The sequence below is a fragment of the Pseudopipra pipra genome, chromosome 12 (assembly GCF_036250125.1).
Source record: "Pseudopipra pipra isolate bDixPip1 chromosome 12, bDixPip1.hap1, whole genome shotgun sequence".
Classification (NCBI taxonomy): domain Eukaryota; kingdom Metazoa; phylum Chordata; class Aves; order Passeriformes; family Pipridae; genus Pseudopipra; species Pseudopipra pipra.
The window spans coordinates 21,060,260-21,086,429 of NC_087560.1; the positions used below are offsets into that span (position 1 = coordinate 21,060,260).

General features: G+C 58.6%; 2 protein-coding genes across 4 annotated transcripts in view; both read right to left on the reverse strand.

Annotated features, from left to right (window-relative positions):
• Window positions 1-109: 109 nt before the first annotated feature.
• On the reverse strand, window positions 110-8,336 carry CTSH (cathepsin H). Its single transcript, XM_064669368.1, has 12 exons — window positions 8,139-8,336; window positions 7,974-8,005; window positions 7,779-7,884; window positions 7,615-7,685; window positions 6,530-6,634; window positions 6,136-6,222; window positions 4,753-4,808; window positions 3,665-3,746; window positions 3,511-3,579; window positions 3,018-3,124; window positions 1,648-1,773; window positions 110-863 (listed from the first exon to the last, which is right to left on the reverse strand). Exons 1-12 carry the CDS (start codon window positions 8,227-8,229, stop codon window positions 788-790), a joined length of 1,008 nt encoding a protein of 335 aa, XP_064525438.1. The 5' UTR covers window positions 8,230-8,336; the 3' UTR covers window positions 110-787.
• Window positions 8,337-8,406: 70 nt separating this feature from the next.
• RASGRF1 (Ras protein specific guanine nucleotide releasing factor 1) overlaps window positions 8,407-26,170 on the reverse strand; it is a 32,468-nt gene continuing 14,704 nt past the window's right edge. Inside the window, exons 5-27 of one of the 3 annotated variants that reach the window (XM_064669359.1) lie at window positions 25,338-25,591; window positions 24,990-25,069; window positions 24,419-24,612; window positions 23,900-24,009; window positions 23,584-23,702; window positions 22,996-23,156; window positions 22,101-22,164; window positions 21,217-21,353; window positions 20,111-20,193; window positions 19,227-19,436; window positions 18,356-18,726; window positions 17,913-18,038; window positions 17,618-17,788; window positions 17,136-17,248; window positions 16,414-16,526; window positions 15,738-15,798; window positions 13,860-13,963; window positions 13,439-13,523; window positions 12,970-13,167; window positions 11,836-11,915; window positions 11,081-11,198; window positions 10,739-10,807; window positions 8,407-9,429 (exon numbers count right to left, since the gene is read on the reverse strand). In XM_064669359.1, the coding sequence (XP_064525429.1) occupies window positions 9,337-9,429; window positions 10,739-10,807; window positions 11,081-11,198; window positions 11,836-11,915; window positions 12,970-13,167; window positions 13,439-13,523; window positions 13,860-13,963; window positions 15,738-15,798; window positions 16,414-16,526; window positions 17,136-17,248; window positions 17,618-17,788; window positions 17,913-18,038; window positions 18,356-18,726; window positions 19,227-19,436; window positions 20,111-20,193; window positions 21,217-21,353; window positions 22,101-22,164; window positions 22,996-23,156; window positions 23,584-23,702; window positions 23,900-24,009; window positions 24,419-24,612; window positions 24,990-25,069; window positions 25,338-25,591 (3,114 nt within the window). In that variant the 3' untranslated portion in view covers window positions 8,407-9,336. Of the gene's footprint in view, window positions 9,430-10,738; window positions 10,808-11,080; window positions 11,199-11,835; window positions 11,916-12,969; window positions 13,168-13,438; window positions 13,524-13,859; window positions 13,964-15,737; window positions 15,799-16,413; window positions 16,527-17,135; window positions 17,249-17,617; window positions 17,789-17,912; window positions 18,039-18,355; window positions 18,727-19,226; window positions 19,476-20,110; window positions 20,194-21,216; window positions 21,354-22,100; window positions 22,165-22,995; window positions 23,157-23,583; window positions 23,703-23,899; window positions 24,010-24,418; window positions 24,613-24,989; window positions 25,070-25,337; window positions 25,592-26,170 lie in introns of all 3 variants that reach the window. The other 2 variants (XM_064669357.1, XM_064669356.1) reach the window with 2 other exon arrangements.

The window sequence follows — 26,170 nt, forward strand, 5'->3', positions numbered from 1 at the left end:
TTAGCCCTCCCCAGGCGCTGGGGGCGCGCAGGAGCCATGCCGGAAGGACGGAGCCCTTCAGACCCTCTCCCTGCACCACGGAGCCCGCACGCAGCTCACAGCACAGCGCTCCCGGGACGAGGCAGCTTTATTATTGTCAGCGACAGATTTCAGCGTGAAATAACACAGACGTGCCCCTGCGGACATCGGCTTCGCTCCCCAGGGCCTGTTTCTAATTAGCACCGAGCTTCTTGCTTCGTTTATTCGTAATACAATATCACCCGTTTCTTCTCTATTTGCATTAAAATACCCTACTTTTTAATACAAAAAAATACTAAAGACGTCCCGTGAAAATAGATAAAAATGTACAAATCACAGCACTCATGCTTCTTTAGGGGAGAAATTGCCTTCAAAGAAAAATTAAAAATCCCTAAAATTTACGCTTGGTGATTGTGAAAAAGCTGCCTGAAGGAGGGGGGGAGCTTTGTCTGAAGTCAGGTAACTCCGTGGTTCCCCAGCATCCCCCTTCTGACCCCCCAGGTAGATGGAAGCACAGCCGGGCACACCTGGGCCGGGAGCAGGAGGAGGGAATCTAGCAGGGCACAGGAGCTCACGTGTCTCTGGCTGAGGAGGCACAGTTTTCCTGCTGCACAGGGTGTGTGCAAGCCGAGGAACCTGCCTGCAGGGAACGCCTTTCAGCTGACAGGTGTTGCACCTTGTTCTCCCTTTTGTCACTTCAGCACTCAGAAATTGGAACGTGATCAGCCACTCCTGTCCTGCTCCCCCCGTCCCCAGCCTGTGCTCCCTCCTACACCTGAGGAACGGGGTAAGAGGCACAAGCTGCGAGACCACACATGTTCTTGCCTCGTTCGATAAGGAAATACCTAAAAAGAGAAAGAAATGGGTGTGAGTGAGTGTTCCCTCCTCTGGCAGAGCCAGCACAGCAGGTGAGGGTGGGGAGGCCCTGGCACAGGCTGCCCAGAGAAGCTGTGGCTGCCCCTGGATCCCTGGAAGTGTCCAAGGCCAGGTTGGATGGGGCTTGGAGCAACCTGGGCTGGTGGGAGGTGTCCCTGCCGATGGAGGCACGCATGGAACTTCAGGGTCCCTCCCCCCCAGACCAGTTTGGGATTCTGTGAAGACTGCTCTCTCTGTGTGCCAGCCCCTTCCTCATGCCAACCCAAGGAGCAGATCCGTGTGACAGGGCTGGAACTGCTGGAATGGCAGCTCTCCAGGCACTGCCATTCCCTGTTCCCTTACACCACGAACTAGCACTTAGCACCTGACTCTCAAGAATTTCACCTGCAGCTGGAAATATTTGTGGAGCTGCAGTGAGAACTCCCTCCTGGCTCAACCTGTTCCTCCCTGGCCGTGTGACCACAAGAGAAGACCCAGGTGAACCAGTGGTTCTGCAGGCACTGCCAAGCCCCCAGGGACCATGGCAGCTCCACTGGGCCAAGGATCTGCTCTGAGCAGTCGCCCCAGGACTGGGTTTGTGAGCTGTGTCACTGCCCAGGCTGTGATAATTCCCCCCGTGTCTTCCCAGCTGCCAAATTTCAGCTGGAGAGCGTAAGAGCAACCTGGGGCTGAGGGCGGGTGGAATCCCAGCACTGTCCTTTCTCCAGGTACAGGGAGGCCATGGTGGGCCTGGTGGCACTGGGAGCCCCTTACCCCTCCATGCCCCACAGCCGGCCCCAGGAGTTCTTCACGATCCAGTAGGGAGTCCCGTTCTCCTCCCCATAGCCCACGGCGAGCACGGCGTGGTTCACCTTGTCAGGGGTGTGCTCACAGCGTGGGCTGCAAGCAAACAACACAGATGTGTTACAGGAAATCCAGCCTGCAACTCATCAGGGATTAGCCAGCAGTCTTGACTGCACTCTGCAAACAGAACTGTGGGGTACTCTGAAATTCCAGCTGTGGAGAGTAGGGAGAGAAGCCAAGGAAAGGAGACACTGCTCTGTTTTCCCACTCTGAAATTATTACTGCCTACATCTGGAGTCAGGGAATCCACGGACCTTTGATCTGAGCTCCTGGCTCTTGCTCACAATTAACATCAACTCTAACATATCACTAGGATGAGCTACAGTGAAAACATTAAGCAAAGGAATTTTTCCAGTGGAAACCAGCAGCTCTTAGTGCCTCCCAGTAGTGGTTTGTGCTGCCCTGAACTTCGGGGGCACTGTTCCATGTTTTGCACAGGAACAGCAAGCTCCACAGTCTAAACACACAGACTTCCTCATGTTTCCCCTGAATTTCCAGCTTTTAAACTGCACTTGCTGAAAGCTGCTGCCTGTGGTATGAAGTAGGACAGCACAGGGTACACACTCCCACCTCTAGAGCACCTATTTTTAAACATTTTTAAACTGCAGCACAGGAAAAGATCAATAATCCCCAACTCAGATTTACAGCTGACAGGATTGGGGTGAAGTGCTGTGGGACCTGCCCTGCAGAGCAGCGACGCAGGACCCTGCCTAAAAACAACCTGCAGAGGTGCCAGCTCAGCTGTAGGGCAGTGTGAGGGCACCACACCACTCACCTCAGGTGTAGGGCAGCCTGAAGGCAGCCACGCTTCCCAGCTTGGCCCCTCTGAGCTCTGGCACAAGAGGAGTCACCCCAATCCCATGGAAAACCCACTTTGGTTTGGCCTTACCCTAGGAAACCAGACGTGTTCTGCTGCCACAGCTGGGCTGACCCTGCCACCATCCCAGCTCAGACACAAGATTAGCCCTCTTACAGGTCCCATCAGCCCTGTGCTGAGCTCCCTGAGGGTCTCCTGAGCTCCCTGACTCGCTGACCTTCATTCCAGCATACTCTGGTCTCCAGGCTGGACTGGTTCCTAGCAAGCAGCCTGTTCCCTGCTCCCATTCCCCTGGGAAATCAGCATATCAAGGCTCCATTTACCCACTTTTTGTATTTTCTGTTTAAGAGGAAGTGTGAGAATGCAGTGCAGTGTTCCTGCATCCATGAGGAGAAACGGGGATGTGCATGATTCCAGCCTTGCACCCTCCCCTCACCCCCACCTGCCAGGTTCACACACTCACTTGGAATACACTCCTTTCCGGTAGTGCATGAAGTTACTTGTCACCTCGAAGGCAAAGCTCACCGGGTTGTGCTTCCCCACAGCTTCCACCATGCCATCCTCATCGTACTGCAGGAGAGGATCCAGGGGCATCCATCAGCTCCTGGCTGTGCTGGGGCCAGTCTGGATCTGGGCCCAGCAGCCAAGGCACGGGGGGATGGATAACCCTGGCTTCCTGTGTGCAGACAAGGAATCAAGTGCTGCATTGCAAGACAAGAACAGGACCTTCCCACAGCCTGGAGCTGCCCCTGCTGCAGGAGGCAAGCAGGGACCCCCTGCCTGTATTTCGGCTCCAGCACTTCCCCGGTGCCACCTTCAAACAGCAGTGCAGGCCAGCTCACTCTTTCCCAAGAGCACCCAGGCTGCAGCTCACTGGGAAGCCTGGCACACCCTGAGGCCTCCCAGCATCTTGGCACAGCCCTGGAAGTTTGGAAACGTGGCCCCTGGGGCCTCACCTGCGTGATATTGATAACGTCCTTGACAAAGGCAATGGCCTTCTCTGGCTGGAACTTGCAGGTGCCGTTCTGTGGGGACAGAGAGGAGCTGTTGGAGCCTGGGCCAGGCCCTGCTCTGCTGCTGCCACAACAGCCTGGGCTGTGCTGGGAATACCTTGGCCCGGTACGGATAACTGTCCTCCCCCATGAGCCCTTTGTTGTACAGGATGTACTCGAAGGCTTGGCTTGGCAGGCCCCTGCAAGACAACACAGCCAGACAGTCAGTTAGGATGGTAACAGCTAATTAGGATGGTAACGATGAACTAGGATGGTAACAATTAATTAAGATGGTAGTGCTGTGGCTTCTGCAGAGCAAAGCCTGCAGTCCTGCAGACCATTCCCACCAGCCAAGGGAGAGGCAAGGACAGCGTCTATCCCAGAGCCTCTAAAGGCACAAACTCCTGTCTATTCCTGCAGCATCTCCCTGCCTGAGATTCCAGGCCTAGCCCACCACACTGTCTGGCATGGTCAGACCTCCTTCTCTGGGTGCCAGATCCCTAGGGGAGAAATCAGGAGCCTTGATGACGTAAGGCTAACCTGGACCACACAGCACCAGCCTCACATGCTGAAAGGTGGTTTTCAGTGCCCTCTGCCCAGCCTGGCTGGGGGAGGATGAGGGACACACATTCCCAACAAGCAGCTGCTCCCTTCCCTGGCCACCTTCCAGGAGCACATCTCAGGAGGGAAGAAAAGAGAGCATGATAAAAATAAAAAGCACCGAGTGGCTTTGCTCAGTCCTCTGGGACCACTTATTTCACAGAAAACAGAAGTTGTCAGAAAGCTCTATTCTCTGATTTCTCTAGCAACACCAGGAGGAACTTCCCAAAGGGGAAGCTGAGGTTTCTGCAGATTCCTCACAGCACGTGAGACGCGTGTGACCCGGGGCAGAACAGCCAAAAGTCCCCTTGCTCTCCCAGAGCCCTGTCCGTGGCTGCTGCCTCAGGAGACTTGAGAAAAACATGTCTCAGAAGAAAACTAACAAAAAAGGAACAACAGAGGTTGGGAAATGCTGGAGTTTTAGGGAACCTCCGAACCTCTAGGGAGGGCTAAATTAAAATAGGCAACCAAACCCAAAACTGTTTCCCCAACATGTCACAGCCAAGGGAAGACAAAAACCATCCCAAGATCTGGAAGGAAGATCTTGAGGAAGGCTGTCAATCACAGAACTGTAATTTCTGTTCTTTATGACCTTCTCTGACTTACCCACTGCAGCCATGGTTGTTAAAGGCCTGGGCACAATCAACCAACTGCTGCTCCGCCTGTGGAGAAGAGTTTTGGGTCAGTGACTGTCCAACGCCTGCGCTCGGAACATGTGACACAAAATGCAACTGCACAGCAGGAACTGACGAGCACTGGTTCATCCATGCACCCAGCTGTGCCCCAACCACAGCACTGGTTCATCCATGCACCCAGCTGTGCCCCAACCACAGCACTGGTTCATCCATGCACCCAGCTGTGCCCCAACCACAGCACTGGTTCATCCATGCACCCAGCTGTGCCCCAACCACAGCACTGGTTCATCCATGCACCCAGCTGTGCCCCAACCACAGCACTGGTTCATCCATGCACCCAGCTGTGCCCCAACCACAGCACTGGTTCATCCATGCACCCAGCTGTGCCCCAACCACAGCACTGGTTCATCCATGCACCCAGCTGTGCCCCAACCACAGCACTGGTTCATCCATGCACCCAGCTGTGCCCCAACCACAGCACTGGTTCATCCATGCACCCAGCTGTGCCCCAACCACAGCACTGGTTCATCCATGCACCCAGCTGTGCCCCAACCACAGCACTGGTTCATCCATGCACCCAGCTGTGCCCCAACCACAGCACTGGTTTACTCATGCATCTGGCTGTTCACCCACAAGGAACCACCTGGAAATGGCTCCAAGTCCCAGGGAGGGGGACGAGGGATACCTGGAGCTGGCAGCCCAGGATGGTCAGGCTGCCAGATGAATTTGTCATTGTGCCTGCTGGGAATCCATCCCCCACTCAGAGGCACTGGCTAAGATTTCTTTCAAAGGTCATGTTTGTTTTTAACACACCCAACCCTCAGCTATTCTGATAAGTCATGTAAGTGGCTACCGCCCTTCTTGTTTTTCAGGAATATAAATCCTCTGGGAGTTGAAAATCAACAGTTTCTCAACATGCTGCTTGCAGTGAGAAGCTCCAGCTGCCTGGCAGGGCCAGGCAGAGCTCCTTTCCCCATGGCTCCCAGCAGCCTCCAGCCCCTCCAGCTTTGTCCTACTCGAAAAAGGGCTCTGCCAAAGCCTGGGGCAGTGGGACACTCAGAGAGGGGACAATGACAGGCACATCCTCGGGCACACAGAGCTCCCAGCCACACTGCCCTACATCTCCCCAGCAGTGCTGCTGGGCTCACACAGAGCTGCAAGGGGTCTGCAGGCTGGGGGGGCTGCAAGGGGTCTGTGAGGGGTCTGTGGGCAGGGGGGCTGTCACAGCCACAGCCATGCACAGCCGGACTGGGAACAGGCAGCTGACGGCTGTCCCAGCCTGGCCCCATGCACAGCCCCAGCAGGTAACCAAGGGCAGGGCTTGGTCAGTGCGCAGGAAAGGAAAACCTCTTACCAGAGACAGCAGCTTTCCAGTGGCAATGGCAATAGCAGACTCCAAACAGCCCGTGGTGGAAAAGGTCCAGCAGCTCCCGCAGGGCCCCTGTGTTTGGAACGGGACAGGAACTGCTCCAGCATGTGCCACAGGGTCACCAGCCTCCCTGAAACACCAGGGCCAGGGCACAGGGGCACGGCAGCAGCGCAGAGCTTCCACCCCTCCCGGCAGCTGGGCTTGGCCTTCTGCTCAGCTCCTGCCCAGGGCCCCACGGCCTCCCCTGCCCCGGGCACGGAGGGCTCTGGGGGAGCTCCCCTGCGGCACATGCAGCCCAGCACCGCTCCCCCGGCACCGAGCCCTGCCCGCCGCCCACAGCCCCCCTCCGGGCACGGCACCCACGACACACGCTCTTCACCTGGTTCTTCACGGGCGTCACAAAATTTCCCTTCTTCCTCCAGTCGATGGAGTCGGGACGCGGCCCCGAGCTGCGCACGAAGCTCCCCTTGGTGGCTGAGCAGTTCTGCAAGGGAGGCGGGAGGGCTGTGCTGAGCCAGCGGGCTGGGGGACAGTGGCCCAGGACAGCTGCTCTCCCCAGGGTGGGGGGCTGGTGGGCAGCCACTGCAGCCAGGAGCCCTGGGCCAGCCCACACCACTGCCTGCAGTGCCCCGGCTGCTCAGGGAGCTGGCAACAGAAGTGACAACAGCTCGGCTGGAGCCCGGGCTGAGGCAGCTGAAATTCTTGAGGGTGGGGACTGCAGGGAGCCACCTCACTCTTACCCCGGTGGTGATGCCTAAAATTGGAGAAATAATTCTCTGGACTATTTTTGAGTATTAAAAGGCAAAAAGCACTTCTTTATTGTGGGATGGATGGTGCACAAAAAAATATTTTGCACACCCTGATTGCACAGGCTTTTACAACTTTATGCTATCATTCTAATTACAATATTTGGACATTACCTCATCTGTTATATTCACTTCCAAAACTGTCCCTCCCATAACACCACCCTCACCACACTCCTGACACGCCTCCCGAATTTGAGTGGGTGGTCCCAAAAAGACCATTTCTTCTCTTCATCTTCTTCGTCCTCATCTCCTCTGACCCTTTTGGAATGGTTCCAAGGCTCTTGAGTAGCTTTGACTACTTATATCAGATGTTATGTCTCTTTCTCAGTACATTTTTACAGATAAGGGCTCTTCGCCTCATTAAAATCCCTTGTCTGTTGAAATTCTTAACAAAGAGCGTTAAACAGCATTTTTAGAAATCTTGCACAAAGGTACTAGCAGGCTAAAAGTACTAACAAGCTGTACTAAAACGTAGTGATTTTAAGGCATCAGTGGCACAGCAAAGTGGATTGCAGGGGGATGGGTGCTAGTGGCTGAGCAGGGGCAGTACGGGGATAGGCGCTGGCCCACGAGTGGGTGTCGCTCGGTGCAAAACACCCACTCACGGGGTCCAGCTGCACCCCTTCCTTCACTGCCCACCCGCGCTCCCGCCAGTTACCTGGGGCTCCCTCCACAGGTACATCTTTTGAAACTCTTCGTTGGTCATATCCGAGAACTGGTTCAGGCCCACTGGAAAGGGGAGAAAGGGGAGAAGGGGACGCTTCGCTCAGCGGGGCCCCGCGCTCGGAGCGGGCCGGGCGGGGCGGGGGCCGGGGCTCGTACTTTGGTAGCTGTGGTTGCCGGCGTTGTGCTCGTCGATGAGCCGCTTGTTGTCCACGAAGATGCGCAGCCTGCGCGGGTACTCGTCCGGGCTGTACCGGCGGCCGAACTGCGGGGGCACCGCGCGTCAGAGCCCCGCGGCCCGCCCGGCCCGGCCCGGCCCGGCCCGGCCCTCCCGCAGCGGCCGCGGGGCCTCACCTGCTGCATCCAGGCCTTGAAGAGCTGCTCCTCTGCCGGAGAGAACGCGGCGTCAGCGGCGGCACCGCCCGGCACGGCCCCCGCGGGGCCGAGCCCGAGCCCGAGCCCCAGCCCGAGCCCGAGCCCGAGCCCCAGCCCCCGCCGCCCCTCCCGCCGCCCCGGTACCTTCGGCCGTGGGCGCCCCGGCGGCGGGAGCCGCGAGCACGGCCGAGGGCGCCATGAGCGCCGCCGCCATCAGCAGCACGGGCCAGAGCATGGCCGGGCCGGGAAGGGATGGAGCCGAGCGGAGCCGAGCCGCGCCGAGCCGAGCGGAGCCGAGCCGGGCGCAGCCGCTGCCGGACGGGCGGGACAGGGGCGGGCGGGGAGGGGACGGGGCGGGGCCCGCGCGGCGGGTCCGGCGTTATCCCGCCCGTAAAACCATCACAAACCCGGGTTCACCCTGAGATAGAATAGATTTATTAGCAAGAGGTAATCAGGAAACATATATTTTTACAAAAAAAATGGAAATATTTTTTTTCCCAAACAAGCTGTAAGTTGAAATAGTTTTAGGGCTTGAAAGAGAATTCCCATACCACGAGGTATTGCTTACAGCAAGTGTTGTGTGAGTGGAGCATGCCTGCCACTGCCGGGGAACCGTGTCAGGGACTGTACAATGTAAAAAACCCAGGTACTATTCACAGAATAAGCACTACATTACTATATCCTGCTAGCGGGTGGTTAGCCAGGATTACAGTAGATGTAATAAAAACACTCGTCATCTCTAACTCTACGTCATGGTACTCAGAGTGGGCACAAGGGTACGGATCTACAGCATATCAACAGGAGCTGGATGCAGCGAGGAGAGGCAAGGGGACGCTTCCATCTTCCTGACTTCGGAGGGACCGGGACAGCAGCCAGGGCCCCCCATGCCCGGCCAGCGTGGGGGTGGCACACACAGAGAGGGCAGCTCACACCGAGGGACAACCTTTAATGTGTTCCCTTCTCCCGCCTTACAGAGTTTGCTGTGGGATGTCACTGCTGGCGCCATCCAAGCGAGAGGTGGTCCGTGCTGCCCCAGAGCCCTGTGGGAACACAGGGACTCACCTGCCCCACAGGGACACAGGGCTCACCTGCCCAACCGCCAGCCCCCTCAGGAGGAACAAATGACAAAAATAACATCATTGAAAAGAACCCGGGACTCCAGCGAAGTGTCAATGCGTGAAACCTTAACCAGTGCGGGAAATCCTACGCGAGGTCTAGTGCGGCCTGGGATGGGGGCGGATTGCTCGGAGAAGCACAGATTTGGGAGTCACTCCAGGGCGTCCAACGGAACAACGGGTATGTACAGTATGGTATAGCGAGTGTACACGAGCGGCCCCCGCGCTCAGGAAGGCAGTTTGGGCTCTATTCGCAGAGAAGCTTCATAAAGGGTTTCCTCGTCCATCACAAACGACTGGTCCAGCAGGTACTGCGTCACCTGGGAAAGGAGTGGGGCCATTAACGGGCTGGGAGACCACAAACCCTGGTAACTGAGGCAGCCACACCCCTGATAAGTGGGGCACCCACACCCTGGTAACTGACAGCCCGTGTAAGTGGGGAGCCACGTTCCTGCTGCAGGAATGCTGCTGACGTGGCAGGACCTCTGCTCCATCTGCTCCCATTTCCTGGCAGCATTTTCCCAAATTGCTTTTTGGCCCTGTTAGTAGCTGATAGTGAAGAGAGGCACAGCCCAAATGGAGGCAAGGTGCTGTGTGTGGGTTCAGAGCTGTCCAGTGTGAGGAGCAGCCAGCAGCAGAGTCTTTCCTTGAGAAGCGTCAGCAGCAGAGATGGGGCTTCATCCCAACACCCACAAAAGCATCTAGGAGCTTCCATACAGCTGAATCCCACCTCCACAGGGAGACAGGGTGATGTGTGGCCATGCACGGCACCACCAGCACTGCCCCTCCCTGCTGTGCTCAGCTTGGCTGCTTTCAGACAGGATTTTGGGGCAACAGGCTGCTTTCACAGACACTGGTCTTCCTCCTGAGGAGGAGAGGCTGGGAGGAGGCAGGGAATACCTGGGGTGCCTAGTTGGGAAAGGCTGCAGCGTGAGCCCAGCCCTGGGCAGGTACCAACTGTGCAGAGGGCAGAGCTGATGCTGCCAGGGGCTCAAATCAGAGCCCGTGGCTCCCCAGCCCAGCCAGGGGCTGTGATCCAGAGGGACTCGAGCTGCTCCTGCCACCGCACATGGACACCAGTGTCACTGGAGGGTGGTTTGGCCCAGCCTGACCACCTGGGAGGGTTTCAGGAGGATTTGCTGGTTTTGGAGAAAGTGGAAACCCCCAGCACCCAGCCCGCTTCCGGGGCGGCTCCGCGGTGCTGCGGCAGAGGAAGTGTGAGGGCGGCCGAGACCTTTCAGCTCATCACATACTGGGGGCCACCATGAGGCAGAGGCCACCTGGCCCTGGCTGTGGGGGCGGTGGAACACACTCTGCTCTGTAGGGAGGGGTGCTGCTCCTAAACAGCTGTTTCTCAGCATGTGCAGGGTGCAGCCCTGTAGCACTCTGGCCATCGGTCACGCTGTCAGTGCCTTGGCAACTCCTCCTGGCAGCAGCCAGGGGGGCACAGGGGAGCCTGATGGAGCACCCAGAGTCACCCTCCATCCCCTGCCCCGCTGCCGACAGCCTCCAGCCGGGCACAGCCATCGCTCCAGCATGGAGCTGCCAGGAACTGCAGGCTTAGACACTGTGATGGGAGAAGGAGACGAGGAGCAGAGGGAGCACATGGCTCCAGGGACAGGGCCATACCTTGGGCTGGTGCTCGATCTTGTAGGAGGTTTGCTGGAACTGGCGGATCTCCCTTATGATGTGTGAGATCTGTGTGGGGATGAAACACAGAAGGCGTTCCTGGCTAAGCCATCACCCTTGGCACCGTCCCAGCACCCAGGAGGGCAAGAGCACACAGAACAGCACGATGCAAAGGGCCTTTTTTTCTCTTCCAGACACCAGGAACAACCCAAGGTGTGCGCAGGGGACACATGTGGCTGCCTGGTGCTGTGCAGGTGACAGCTGAGGGGACACAGACCTGGCCACAGCCACATCACCCCTGGCTGGCCCTGCACACCCACGCCAGCAGGGCTGGGGACTCACCATCCTCATTTTGGAGAAGTTCACCAGGCCGTCCTCGGTGTAGTTCGGGGTCCCCTCCTCGATGAACGCCAGGTCGGTCAGGTACATGCCCAGGTAAGGGACACACGGAGGGTCACAACTTCGGGGGCAGACCAGAAAGAAATGAGGGAGAAAACTGCCTTACCCAGGGGCTTTGGAGGGGAAGGACTCAGAGTCAGCAGAGTCTCTCTAATACGGGAAGGCTCTCTCCAGGAAGGCTGCTGGTCTCCTGGGCCTCACCCCTGCTGGCTGAGCAGGACAAGCAGGACCTGCAGCCATGCCCCTCACAAAGCCATGGGATGCAGAAGGTGAGCTGTGAGCAGCTTCGACAGGGGGTTGGGAAGACTTTTGGAAGCTTCCCCGGGCAACCTGTCCTAGTGGAAGGTGTCCCTGCCCATGTCAGGGAGCTGCAATTTTAAGGTCCCTCCCAACCCAAACCATTCCATAATTCCATGATTCTATGATAGTGATGGGGAAAAATGTTCCCTGGTGGCTGGCAGTGATTTGCCCTTTGCAGTCCCTTTTACTCCCATTTTTCCACACTGCTGCTCAAAGGAGCAGCTCACTCCTGGGAACCACTTTGCCAGCCACTGTGCCGGCTCAACAGGACATGCTTTAGTGCAGGCTCTGCAATGCTCCTGTGAGCAGAGCCCCAGCTACGGGGGGGGCAGGTGGGATGCAGGTCCCCCCACACCATGGACCCTGGGCTGGCAGGAGGAGAATCACTATTCACTCACTTTTTCAGGGCCTCCCTCAGGTTCTTGAACCTGCCCTCTGACGACACCAGCTTCTGCAGCTTATCGATCAGAGCCTTCGTCTGCAAGAAACCCAAAGTGCCGCTCGGAGAGGCCCTGGAATATCCCCCCATCCCTGCAGCCAGGGAGGGGGTAAAGCCTGTGGAGCCACAGGATCACTCCCAGCCTGCCCTGCCCATGGCACGTCCCCCATCCAGCTGTTCCTACTCCCTCACAGGTACAACTGTGCCCTGGCTGTCACACCTGGCTCCTGGTGATACCCAGAGGAGCCAAGTGAGCACCTGAAAGCAAAGCTCCTCCAGTAATATTGAAGTCAGGCTGTGCACTCACTTCCTCCCCTTGCTCCCACCTCTGCCCTTGCCAGCGCCTGTTTCATTCATAGGTTTATTATTTTATAGGCAAAGTGACTGTTCCTGGCTGAGAGGAACCCACAGCAATGCTGACTGGGCAGCCCTGGGCTCTGTCCAGCCCCTGGGCAGGTACCAGCTATTCCTGTACCAGGTACCTCAAACAGGAATTCATCCTGTTCATCCAGAACTGGTCTGAGGAGCCCAGACAACCAGTTAAAGGATGTTTGTGCGTGTGTACAGGCACAGGGGCTCTCTGGGAAAGGTTTAACTGCACATCCGACCTGCAGGGTGGGGCTGATCTCATCTCATAGGTAACAAGCGATGGGACAAGAGCAAAGAAGTTGTGCCAGGGGAGGTTCAGGTTGGAAATTGGGAAAATTTCTTCACAGAAAGGGTTGTCCAGCCCTGGCACAGACTGCCCAGGGCACTGGTGGAGTCACTATCCCTGGGGGGATTTAACAGACACCTGGATGTGGCACCTGGGGACATGGGTTAGTGGTGGCCTTGGCAGTGCTGGGGGAATGGTTGGACTTGATGACCTCAGAGGGCTTTTCCAACCCAAACAATTCTGTGACTCCATGGATAAACCCAATAGCAAGGCAGGGTCTGAGCTGCTTGCACAGCATGTCCCTCCTGGAAAAGACCTAAAAAACCTTCCTTCCTTTTCTAACTCTTTTTCGATGCCCATGACTTGTGCCACCCCAACACCATCCCACCCACCCCACCAAACCCCCCACCTCCCCAGGAGGGGTCACCCCGTGCCCACCTGCTTGGAGACCTTGAGCCAGGTTTTCTTGAGGCGGAAGATGGCACTGCGGTTGAGGGAGGAGGTGATCTCCAGCACGGCGTTGTAGTTGTGCAGGCAGCGGCAGATGTCGGCCACCGCCACCCACTTCTCGATGGCGCTCACCCGCGCGTTGATCTCCTCGTTCCGGATGATCTCCGACGCGATCAGGTTACTGACCTTGGGGAGACACGGGGCCGGCCCGAGCATTAGGATGACCCTGGACACAGCTCTGTGCCCTCCAGCCTCGCAGCACTTTTTAAAAGATTTCCCTGACAGCAGCAGTCCCAGAAGGAGCAACTGCGCCGGGAGACGCACCACCTGCAGTGGAGCCCTGAGAAAGGTAACGTCTGTGGGGGCAGGTAAACCTCGCACACCCCAGGCCCTGGGGCAGGTGGGCTATGCTGCCTCCCCACCGGCCATCCCTCCACCCCACTGCAGCTGCCCTTACATCATTGAAGTGTTTTGTGTTCTTCATGATGTACGGAGTCCTCTCATTCTTCTCCAGCTTCATCCAGCCTTGCCCGAAGAACTCTCTGCAAATGACAGTGTTTAGATCAAATTCTATTTCCCATTTTTATGGGATGCCCAAGCCCTGCAAGCTCCACTGCACCCTCACAGGATGGAGATCCTAGGACCTTTGCCCCCCACGCTGCTGGGAGGGACCACATGGATACAGCTGAAAGTTTGATGGACATGGGAAGGTCTCCCTGAGCTGGTCACCTTGGGGACACTGGCAGAGAAGCCACAGGATCAGGACTCAACTGGCAAAACCTGGGAAGGCTTTGCACCCTCTGGGGTTAGCCAGCCAGACTGGCTGTGGGACCCTGGGTGACCAGAGCAGCTCTTCCTGACCCACAGGGATCACTCACTCGTAAGGGATCTTCTTGAAGATCAGGTGATCCAGCAGTGTCAGCTGTTCCGCAATTTCCAGGGCCGAGTGGTTTTCAAATGGTTCTGCTTTGACCCCCTCGGCCTGCGGGACAGAGGAACAATGAGGGTCACGGGCAAGACCCCCCCCATGAGCCACCCAGGGTGACAGCGGGAGCCTGCAGCCCAGACCTGCACCAATCAAAAGATATCATTTAGAGCTGGTCCTGGACACATGGCTCAGTCCAGCACCCAACAAACTCCACAGTCACTCCACAAACAGCTGGAACAAGGCCAGCAACATTCCCCATAACATTTCCATCTCCCTCCGGCTTCTGGAAAAGGATCAGCCACTAAAGAGCCGGAACAAACCAACCCCACCAACCTCCTGGCCAAATAAACTCCAAACAGCCCTGACAACACAAAACAAGCCCCCAAGATCAACACTCACCCCTCCTCAACAGCCCATTGCACAATCCCTCCCGACTGTGGGAAGGGGGTTGCGAAAGCTCCGGGGAGCAAACACCAGCTGAGCCCCTCTGGAGAGGCTGCAGGGGGGCAGGCTGGGGGGCAGGCTGGGGGGGAAGGCTGGGGGGGAAGGCTGGGGGGGAAGGCTGGGGGGGAAGGCTGGGGGGCAGGCTGGGGGGAAGGCTGGGGGCAGGCTGGGGGGCAGAGTGGGGGCAGACTGGGGGGGCAGGCTGGGGGGCAGGCTGGGGGGCAGGCTGGGGGGCAGGCTGGGGGGGCAGGCTGGGGGCAGGCTGGGGGGGCAGGCTGGGGGGCAGGCTGGGGGGCAGGCTGGGGGCAGGCCGGGGGGAAGGCTGGGGGGCAGGCTGGGGGCAGGCTGGGGGCAGGCTGGGGGCAGGCTGGGGGGGAAGGCTGGGGGCAGGCTGGGGGGGAAGGCTGGGGGGGAAGGCTGGGGGGGCAGGCTGCAGGCACACCCCAGCAGAGCCCAGCGTGGGCAGGTGGCACTGGTGGCATTCGGCAGCACCCTGTGCAGTGCAGGGGGGCTCTGGGCACCTCGGGGGGCACCAGCCAAGGGTCAGCATGATGCACACCCCAGGCTCACGAGGAGGGGCCAGGGAACCTGCAGCCCCCTCACCCCAGTGTGCACCCCAAAACCCAGGGTGCCCCCGTGTCCCCACTGTGCCTTTGACCGCAAGTCGCTGCTGCTCAGCCTGAGGGGCAGAGCAAAACCCTCCAGGTTTGTCTTCTCTTCAAAGGAAGTTTCCAGCATCTGCAGTTACAGGCAACAGCTCAAGCAAACCCCAGGAGGGACTAATCCCCCCCAGAGCCATTGGCAGAGCCAAGGGTCAGAATCTCGGGTGTTTCAGCTGCACCAGGCAGGTTTCAAGTGGCTCTTGGGTTTTTCTGGGAACAGACTTTGTTTTCTTTGCAATGCAGGAAGGCAGTGAGTGCTCTGCAGCCACCAAGAAGGTTTTCAATCCATGCACATTCCCAGGGCTCTGCTCCTAGGGGAGCAATGCTGATGCCGACTGAGCCAGTGCCTGTCCCTTGGGTCTGGAGCAGGTTTGGGGATGCAGAGGACACAGTGGGAACCCTGGGGCTTTCCTGTGTCCCTTGGGCAGGCACTGCCCGCAGCAGGCAGGTGTCTCTGTGCCCTTTCCAGCCATCCTGCTGACTGCAGGAGGACTAACATGCCAGTGAGCTGGTTAGTGTTGCCTCTGCCTGTAACAGATCCAGCTGTGCTCACAGCTGGCCCCTCCCCAGAAAATCTTTCCCTACTTTGCAGCTGCAGCCCCAGACATTGGGCTTGGAGACTCCATCTCTCCTTGGGTGTCCTGGAGCACCAGGATCTTTTATCTGTTCCCCTTCCACCACCATGAGCACAGGGAGGGAGGAAGGAAAGGGAGGGTATTTACCATATGCACAACCTCCTCCAGGGTTATCTGGTTGTCTCCTGGATCCTCCTGTGTCAAGGTCCTATGGCAGGAACAGACAGTGTTACTCTGGCTGGGAAAGCACCAGATGCACAGCTCCAGTGGTGCAGCACAGCTCTGGGGGTTTGCAGGGACAAAACACTCGGCATGTGCTTTGTAAGAACCGTCTGAGTCCCATTTTAAAAAAGAAAAGACTCCTTAACCGAGGCCACATGGCCCCTTCTGTCACAGAGTCACAGAACATTCCGAGCTGGAAGGGACCCACAAGGATCATGGTGTGTGTCAGCCCTGCAGCAGGACATGGTGCCCTGGCTCTAGCACTGGGTGGTCAGAACTGCCCTGCTCATGGCAGGAGCCCAGGGTCCCTGGCCATGGGAGCCACGGTGCCATCCCAGGACCCGACAGCAGGAAGGGCCATGTGCTCACGGGGTTCAGCATCACACCTCAGCCACACACGACAGGCGGTCACACCTCCCAATGGCTGGATGCAGCCAGCACCACCCATCCTCCTCCTCCTCCTCCTCCCTGGCACGTCCCAAGCCCCTGACACAGCCCCTCCTAGCGCCCTCGTGCCTGCTGTGATCCCAGGTGAGAGCAGGAATAACAAGAACCTGGCACAGGGTCCAGGAAGAGCCACCTCCCGCCCACAGCCCTTCACCTTATGATGTTGGCAGCTGCTTTCCTCTCCTGGGTCAGGAGCTCAGGGTCATGGATGACCTCCTCCAGGAAGCCAATCACCCGGAACTTCAGCTCCTCGTTGGTCTCGAAGTCCTGCCAAGGCCAGCACAGCCACAGTGTTAATGTGCTGGGAGTGACACTGGCTGTGGGCAGGGGCTGCCTCTTCCTGGCAAAATCCCAGCAAATGGGAACTGGCCAGGAAGGCACTGGGCTCGCTTTGTACCATTGCATCAGCATCACCCAGCCTGGGAGAGTCAGGGGGCTTCCCAGTGAGAACCAGTACAGCACCACTGCCAGTGCCCCCAGTCACCAGTGCAGGGAGGGACAGTGACAGCAGGGAAAGCACCCAGTGCCTGAACCCTGACCCCAGCCTTAGCCCCCCAACAGGCACCAAACCCAGAGACTCCCCTTCTCCCCGGCCCAGCTGGGGGCAATGGCAGATCCAGCTCCCCTGCTCTGCACCCTGACTGTGCAGACTGGGACCCAATGCCCGGCCCCCCGCTGAGGCTCCCAGCTCCCCACTCCTGCCCACGGCCACTCCTTTGCTCCATGAAAACAGAAATGCCAGTTGCCTTCCCAGCTGGAGCCTGGCTGAGCCACCCGGCATGCAGCCGAATTTCCACTTGTGGGAAGGAGGGAGAGAGGGAGGTGAGGAGGGAGAGAGGGAGGGAAGGAGGGAGAGAGGGAGGCCCTGCTGCCCACCTGCGAGTGTTTGGAGACCCAGTGCCGCAGCACGTTGAGGACACGGTTGGTGGCCGCTCTCCGGATCACAAACTCCTTGTCCCCGTTCCGCTGGTCCGTGGGGAAGCCTGAAACTGCCAGCAGCCCCTCAGCACAGCGCAGGGCCCTCGGGAATGACTCAGGGCTGCTGGAGGGCTGCCAGGAGGAGCATCCTCCCTTCCCGAGCACCCCGAGCTGCTCCGTGTCAGGGAGCAGCAGGACAGCTGGGGCCGCCTGCCCACGGGTGTGATGGTTGAGGTGCCCGTACCCTGCACGTCCCTTGGGCAGCTCCGTGCCCAGGCACCTGGGACACGGCCCGGAGCGGGCGGGCACTGGGCTGGGGGGGCTCTGGGCTCCCCCAACGGGGCTGCTCCTGGCCAGGGAGCTCCTGGTGGGAAACCCAACTGAGAGCCTGGAAATGAGTATCCCAAAAATGTGTTCCTGCTGCCTCGGGGGGCAGGTACCTGCACTGGCCAGGGACATCCTGCGGTACTTCTCCTTGGTGGGGGTCCCCTCGTTGGCCCCCGCCGTGGCGATGGCGAAGGCGGAGGTGGCAGACAGGGCGCTGCGGGTGCTGTCCAGGTCCCGGCAGGATGTCATGACCACGCCGTTGTTGTAGGAAAACAGCGAGAACTCTGGGGGAGGAGAAATCCAACAGCACTGCGGGCACCGCTGCTGCCCAGAGAGGCTCCCCCACGCACCAGCCCCCCGACGCACGGGCACCCCTCGGGTCAGAACAGGCCTTGGCTCCCCTGTTACCTGATGAATTTTTGCACTTGATGGACTTGGGAGTTGTCGGAGATTTCGTTGGGGAAGTTTCAGCTTCGGCTTCATCACTGTGATTGGGATCTGTGTCTGACTCTTCCCTGACAGACACCTCTGAGCCTGGGAGGAACAGGGAACCCCTTTACCACCCGCTGGACACAAATGCAGCCACATTTTAGCTCTTCCAGGTTTTCCTGAAGTCTGACCCATTCCAGCTGGGGATGCAGCCAACACATATGAGAAAGGTACAGAGTCCCGCGGTTACTCTGGGATTTTTTGGGATGGGTTTTTTCTTTGAAGTTAGGGGGTTTGGGGTGGGTTTTTTGTTTTGTTATTACAAATTAGTGAGTTTTCAGGAGGCAGGAGCTCTCTGTGCATGCACCCAAACTGGCCACCCTGGGCAGGAGCCCCCCACCCTCACACCCACAGGGACTCACTTTGCTTGCCCGGCAGTGACTCCTCTTGCTTTTCCGAGGCCACTTCTCCTTCATCCGGGATTTTATTGGGATAGCTACTGGACACGTAGAGTTTGTTGATGTCCAGGGTGGTCTTGCTGAAGGGGGCCACGGAGGAGTACATGCTGGCATAGCCGTTGGAGGAGCAGCTCAGCGCCGCCAGGTCCAGCGCCTTCCCCCCCGTGATGATGGGGATGTTGAGGGACAGCTTCCTGCGGCGGCTGGGGGACGAGGTCTTGGTGATGGACAGCGGGGGCGGCGACGAGAACTTGCGGTTGGCTCTGGGGGACTTGGGGGGCTCCCCGTACAGCAGCTTGTTGTTCTGGCTGTTTGCAAACAGGAGCTCCAGGGACCTTGGAGGAGAGACAGGGAGAGGCTGAGCTGGCACCTCCCCTGCCCAGGAGCCCGTGGGGATCCCCCGCTGTGGCACTGGGGCCCGGGGGCATCCCCCCAGGTACAGCAGAGCTGGCATGAGCCCCTCGCCACCCCACATGGCCCTCCTGGGACGGGGGACACCCACAGAGCTTGGGTTCATCTCCTTCCCCAGTGTGGGGGCATCACAGCTCACGGAGCAGGTGACACAGCCCCAGGGTGGCACCAGGGCTGGGCAGGTCTGGGGCACAGAGAATGCAGACAGGGGATGGAGCAATGCCACAGTCCCCCCAGACCCCACTGCTCCTTCAGGGACAGGACAGATCCTGGGGCAGCACCAGGGCCAGGGCTGGGGTGTGCAGAGACTGACCGGGGACAGAGAGGGGACGCGGAGCGGGGGCAGCCCCTGCACAGACCCCACACCCCTGCGGGCACGGGCCGGGTGCCAGGGCAGCTCCGCAGCGATGCCCCACGGCCTCACCGAGCCGGGATGGCACTGATGGGCTTCTTGTAGATGGTGATGAGCTTGTCAAGGACGACGAGGGCGGTGGTGAAGACGCGGTAGGAATGCAGGAAGGTGTTGAGGAAGTCGATGCTCAGGAAGCGCAGGTCCGTCAGCCTCTCCAGCAGCCGCTCCACGCTGGCATAGCGGATCTGCAGGACCTTGCAGGAATTCATCGTTTTACTGAACCTAATGTCAACATCATCACAATACAAGCTGGCATCAGACCTGCAGAGAAACAAGATATCTGTGGTTCCAGCCCGGAACGAAACCAAGAGACCACAGAAATGGGCACAGGAAGGAGCCTTGTTCATACAGGGTGTCCCCATAGAAAACACGGGCAGGAATGCTCCCAGGGGACAATCTGGAAACCCACACACCAGAAAGGGTGGAAATGCTGCAGAGTGCTCAGCAGGCACAGGGATGTGGATGGACTGTTCCAAGACACACACAAACCAAGCCCCTTCCCAGGCCTGGCAGCAGCGAGGGTGGCTGACGTGGCAGGAAGACACCCCGCACTGCCCCATCCCACCGGCAAGAACCAGCCCAACTCATGCCAACACATCCCATCACAGACCAGGGCAGCCCCTGCACCCCAGCACCCACAGGGACAGCAGCCCCCACACCCCTCTCTTCTGGTGCTTTCACCCTTCTTTACTACTATTATTTTTCCCTAAGCTCTCCCCTTTGACATTCTCACCTCCCCGAGCACATCCCACACAAACCCCTCCACAGCTATTTAACGTTCCTGATCACCACATTGGAGACAGCCCGTGGAGCACACGGGGAGGCTGCAGGGGTCCCAGGGCTCCTGACCACTCCAGCTGCCACTGGAGCTGTGTCCTGGCCCTGTGTGCACTCACTTGATCATCTGGGGCACGGTGACCTTGGAGTTCTCCTCGAAGGCGTTCATCATCAGGCCGTTGCAGCGGATGTTGTCCACGCACTGGAAGAGACAGAGGTGGGTGGTGTGGGAAAAGCTGGAGGTTGGCCTTATCCAGACCAGACATGTCCCTGCTCACTGCATCTCCCATGTCCAACAGGAGAGTGGGGCTGGGGCTGCACTGCTGGGAAGGGCAGGAGCTTCTTCCTGAGGACAGGGCTGCGTGGCCACGGTCCTGCCTCCCTGTTCAGGGGGAGCGTCACCCAGAGCTGTCCTTCAGCTCTCCCAGATGGACCCAGCCTGGCTCCAGGTGTGCCAGCAGTCACAAAGCCATTGCCAGGGCTGCCAGGTCCTGCTCCCAGGAATGAAGCTGGAATGAAGCTCCCCACAGCCTGCATGACCGGACGCTCTCAGGGGCAGACCCAGAGAGAGGCAGGTCCCTGCAGGGACCCCTGTGCGAGCAGGACTGGGCTGGGAGCCACCACCTCCCTGTGAGGGGCCCTGGTTCCCTACTGAACCAGGAACTCTGCTTTTTCTCCCACCTGGAAGAAATATCTTCAGGGTCATTTGCATAAAGCAGGTGGAAATTGTACCATGTGTTGGAGTCAGAGGAGGAACACACAGCTCAGATTGAGATTTGCAGGAGAGCTCTGATGGGACAGACCCTGCTGTGGCTGTGTCACCTTCCTCCTCCCACCCCTTCTTCCTCCTCCTCCAGCCACCAGACACCACAAGGGTAATGGCCAGGCTCTGGGTGCCCAGTCAGCCCTCAGGAGCCCCTCTGCTCTCCCTGGGTGGGTGCCCAGGGCTCAGTCCTTCACCTGAGCAAGACCCCAGCTCGTGGCAGGTCCCAACACCCCAACAGTGTCAGGAAAGCTCCTGGGGTGCAAACCTGGCCCCAGGGCATGGCCACCCAGCAAAGCTCAGGCATTAATCTGTGTGCCCAAAGTGACACTGCAGCACAGCAGGGATCAGCCAAGCAGGGCTCAGGGATCAGCTCAGCAGGGATCAGCCAAGCAGGGATCCCATGGCAGCTCCTCACCCTGAGGACTCCACACCCCAACAACCCTCCCTGCTGGCCCCTACCTGGCTGATGTCACTGGTCCATGCAGCCTTCTCCTGCCTGGATGAGGCCACAAGGATGACTGTGAAAGATGAGGAATCTTTTGGCTCCACCACGATTTTGAAGTCAAGGTGGTCGATGTCTTGTCCTGATGTTTTGGCTTTGGAACAGAAAAATTCACATACAGTGATTGGGAAAGGCTTTCCCACCCCCTCTCCTCCCACATGGGCTTTAGTCAGGTTTTAAGGAGAGTTTATTTGGGGTTTTGCAGGTTGTTGGCTACCCCAGGACAGTTGGATCTGTGTCAGTGGGTGTCTGCTTGGTTCACAGTAAATAATTAACCTAATTAAACCTCAGTCATGTCTTCACTGAGTCTACTGGCATCTGAGTTTGCTCCAGCTCTGGTTTATGTCAGGTGGACAGATGGTGGGAACATGCAGGAGGACCCCAGACCCCTGATGGGACACCGGCAGTGCTGCCCACGCTGCCACCATCCCCAGTCACAACCCCTGGCACCTGTCTCCAGCTGGGGAAGCACCCCTGTCACCTCCCCAGCCCCCCCCATGGGGTGACCACACTGCCAAACCCAAAATCACTGACAGGGGGTGGCAAGAGACACTGCTGTGCTGGTGGCACCAGCTGTGCCAGTGACCTCAGCAAAGGGGGTCCTGGGGCAGTTGTGACCTCGCCTGTGGGGATGTCTGTCTGCTCAGCCCCCCCTGGGAGATGCACAAGCCCAAACTCCCTCCCCACGCCCACCAGTGGGGTGAGCAGGGCCCCGGGCACATCCCCAGAGTGACTTCCAGGGTGACCTCCAGGGTGACCTCAGGGTGACCTCAGGGTGACCTCCAGGGTGACCTCAGGGTGACCTCAGGGTGACCTCCAGGGTGACCTCAGGGTGACCTACCGTCCTCGTCGGTGCTCTCGGGCTCCTCCACCAGCGTGCAGTCGATGAGCGAGATCACACCGTTCTGGGGGCGGGAGGGGGGTCAGCAGGGGGACCCCCTGCAGCACTGGGGGAACCCCCAGACCCAGAACCCCATCGCAGCCCCCACCCAGGGGCAGGAGTCGAGGTTCAGGGGGGTGGGGGTTCCCCCATCCTCATTCCCCACCCCAGGGATGGGGACAGGTAGATGCCCCTGGGAGGGCACACACAGCCTGGGGTGGAGGTGGGCACACACAGCCCGTGCCCAGCACAGTGCCTGCTTTCATTGGGGAAAAAGCTGGTTTTCCCTTGAACTGATCAACTAATTTGTTTATAAATTATTTAATAGAAGCTTTAAATTTAATTTTCCCAAAGTCTGTTGTTGTAATTATCAGCTCTTTGCCACGGACTGTAATTCTTCAAACTGATAATTTAATGCCAGTAATGAGCAATTTCTGTAAGATTCTTGCTCAATTAACTGCCAAACTTCCCCAAATAAACACAGGAGCCCTGGGAGCAGCCAGAGGAGCCGGGAGCAATATGGACAGCCCAGGCTCTAACTCCAGTTTCTCCCAGAATAGATTCTCAAGGTTTCTGCTGCAGATCAGGGTAAATTCTTTTATCAGGATCCTGTAGTTTCTCATCTCTCCTGTGACTCAGCTCTAACAAGGACCATGTGAAGTAAGTCTGGGTGCCCCCCACTCCCAGCCTGGCACCCCCAGGGCTGCCCCAGGGAAGGGCAAGGCAGTCCCTGGACCCCAGTGTCACCAAGAGCCCGGCCAGCTCAGACATCAGCCAGGCACCCTCTGCCCCCTCCCCATGCCCAGGGAGCAGCAGCAGCACCAGCCCCTTCCCGGGGTTCCCGCAGCCCCCTCACCTTGGTGAGGTGCAGCTTTCCCCCGGAGCCGCGGGTGCAGATGATGAGGTGCTTGGAGAAGAGGAAGCACTGGCGCTCGCCCTCCTTGCGCAGGGACAGGGAGCCCAGCCGGCCCCGCGTGATCTTCCCCTTCTCCGACATGGGCACCTGGATGAGGGACCCTGTGGAGGGGCCGCTCCCGTCAGCGCTGCGGGCACGGCCCGGGGGCAGGAGCGGGACACCCCCGAGCACGGGCTGGGACCGGCCCCCGGTCATGGGGCCCAGCATGGGGGTGGGCACCAGCACGGCCCCCAGCCCACCCCTGCACCCACACCACAGGGTGCTCTGCCAGGACCGAGCAGCTTCCCTGGCAGGGGAATCAGTAACAGCCAAAACGCACCTTCTAAGCCTTGATGCAGAAAAATGCAGCACCAGAACTGCCTGAGAGTGCCAAAACTGCCTGAACGTGAGGCACTTCAGGGCAGAGAAAACTCAGAATTGAGCTATGTTTTTAAATTTCATAGCCCACCACAGCACACAGAGGGACAGGGACAGGGACGTGGGGCTCCTGTTACTGCAGAGGGGAGGGACACTGGTGCTGACACAGACCTTGTCTGACGAAGGTCTGGCTGGTGTCCAGAAGGATCTCGCACCCCTCGATGATCATCCTCTCTATCGCCAGGTTTTTCCGAATATTTTCAGTCTCGCTCACTTCATCGTGCATTATCCTGAAGGAGGGAGAGGAGAAAATTGGAGCTGGGATAGGATCTGCACGAGTTTTCCAGTGGATCCCTTTGGACTCAAGTAAGTGTCACGTGGTGGGACTGCACCAGGTAAGACCAAAACAAAAGATATACCGAGGGAATTACGGGAGTATCCACCCAGCCAGGGCAGGAGGGCAGGGCACGGCAGCGGCAGCTCTCACCTGGACAGCTCTTCCAGCTTGGATTTGGCATAATCCAGGCTGTTCCTCTCCACGTGCTCGTGGGGGGTGTGAGCCAGCAGCTCGTGCAGGGTCAGGATGTACCGGGGGATCTGCAGCACAGGGGGCAGAGTGGGGGGTCAGAGGGGCCTGCCCTGGACTGCTCCCAGTGCCACTGAGGACACCATGGCTGGGGACACTGGGCTAGGAGGTTAAAGCTTCAAAGCTCCTTGTGCCAAAGCTGAATAAAGAAGGGAATGGCATGGGGCTGTGCCCAGGACCCTGCTCTCCCCTGTCCCTGTCCCAAAGGTGTGGGGCAACCCGGGAGCAGCTTCGCACAGCATCCTTCCACAGCACCAGTGATAGCCCAGGAGAAATTGGGACCATCAGGGTCCATGCCCAGGGCATTTTCATCCAGGCTTTGCCTCCCCACCATGCAATACCAGCTGTGGGGATGGGGTTTGCACTGTTCATCCTATTCCCCTGGGCATCCCTGGGGGGGAACCCAGCGCCAGCAGTCACCTGGAACATGGGGTAGGTGAGGAAGGTCTCCAGGGTCCTCTCCTCACAGTCAGGCTTGGCCTCGTAGTGCTTGAGCAGCTTGTCGAAGTCGCGGTTCTGCTTGCAGTGGGCCAGGATCTGCAGGCTGTACTGGTGGTTCCGCACGAACTCCTGGTAGATGTTCAGCATGGGCAGCAGGATGTCGAACAGGTCAGCTGAGAGCAGAGCAGGGGGAGGTGGGTGGGATGCTCCAGGCCTCAGCACAGCCCCCCAGCCCCCCAGAGCACCCCCAGAGCACCCCCCGGGTCTCCCGCTCCTTGCATCACACCCAGCTCAGCCCAGTTTGGGTTTAAAGAGGGTCTAATGGGACACAGAGATGCTCTCCAGCACCAGCCTCCCTGTGAGGCATCCAGCCCTTCATCCCACCACCTGGCAGAACCAGGAATGCAGGAATTGGGGTGCTCTGGGATTTTTTACTCTGTGACCGACATGACCAAGCAACAACATGCTGTGCAATGTGTTTTCCTGCTGATTGGCAAATGCCTGTTGTGTTGCAGGAGGAGGAAGAGGAGGAGGAGGCAGTGGCACTCACCCAGCACCAGCGTGGGCCAGCTGGAGATCCGCGCCTTCAGGCCTTGGTAAAAGATTTGGTGCAAAAACATGATCGTTTCGCTGAAAGAGGAACCGAGACAGGACTGAGCCAAAACAAGAACAGACAGATGAACAAGCAGCAAATAACGAGGATTTAGACAAAAGCCCCAGCCCAGGGGAGCAGGGCAGCCCTCAGGCCGGCTGCGAGGGGCTGCACAACAGGGTGCAGAGGGTCCCTGCAGGCTCCTGGGGACCACCCAGCACGAGTGCCCCAGTGCCCAAGGAGGGCAGCGGGTGCCTGGAGCTCCTGAGATGCCGCAGAGCTCCTGGAGCCCAGGATGGAGCTCACCTGTTGAGGAAAATGCTGCTGACGTCGTCGTGCGTGATGGGCGGCTTCTTGGAGCTGGCAGCCATCCGCAGGGGCCGCAGGAAGTTGTTGACGAGGATGTGGAGCTGCTGGACGTACTCGGCCTCGGCCTCCAGCATGCTGAACACCACCTGGTTCCTCTTGCGCATGCTGTCGGCGTGTGGGGACCTGATGTAGTCCTGGATGATGGTTTTCCACTTCCTCCGGCACAGCCAGCCCCGCAGGAAGCTCTGCACCTGAGGGAGCAGTGGCTGGGAGTTATGGACAGGGCTGGGGGCCAGGCAGGGACCCCCACTCGGCATGGGGCAGCCAGGAGGTTCCCTGGCTCCACGTTAAAGTCAGTGTTCTTGTGCCTCCTCCTGGTGCTGCTCTGAACCCTCCAGGCTGGGAATCCAACTATAACTCATTTAAATCTCTGGCACAGGTTACCCAGAGAAGCTGTGGCTGCCCCATCCCTGGAAGTGTCCAAGGCCAGGTTGGACAGGGCTTGGAGCAACCTGGGCTAATGGAAGGTGTCCCTGCCCATGGCAGGGGTTTGGAAGGAGATTATCTTTAAGGTCCCTTCCCACTCAAACCACTCCGTGATTCCACAATTAAAAATGCACTTTCTTATTGCAGACAAATGTCCCCTTTTCCCTTTTCCCCTCTCCAGGAATGGATGCAGGACTCCTACAAGAAGCAAAGATCCCATTTAATTCCTGACCTCCCAGACACAGCCACAATGCCAGCTCCTGTCCTGCCAGGAGCTCAGCCCTACCCAGAACCCCCAGTTGCCCGGTGAACTGGGGCACCAAACCCCCCCAGAGCCAGCACGT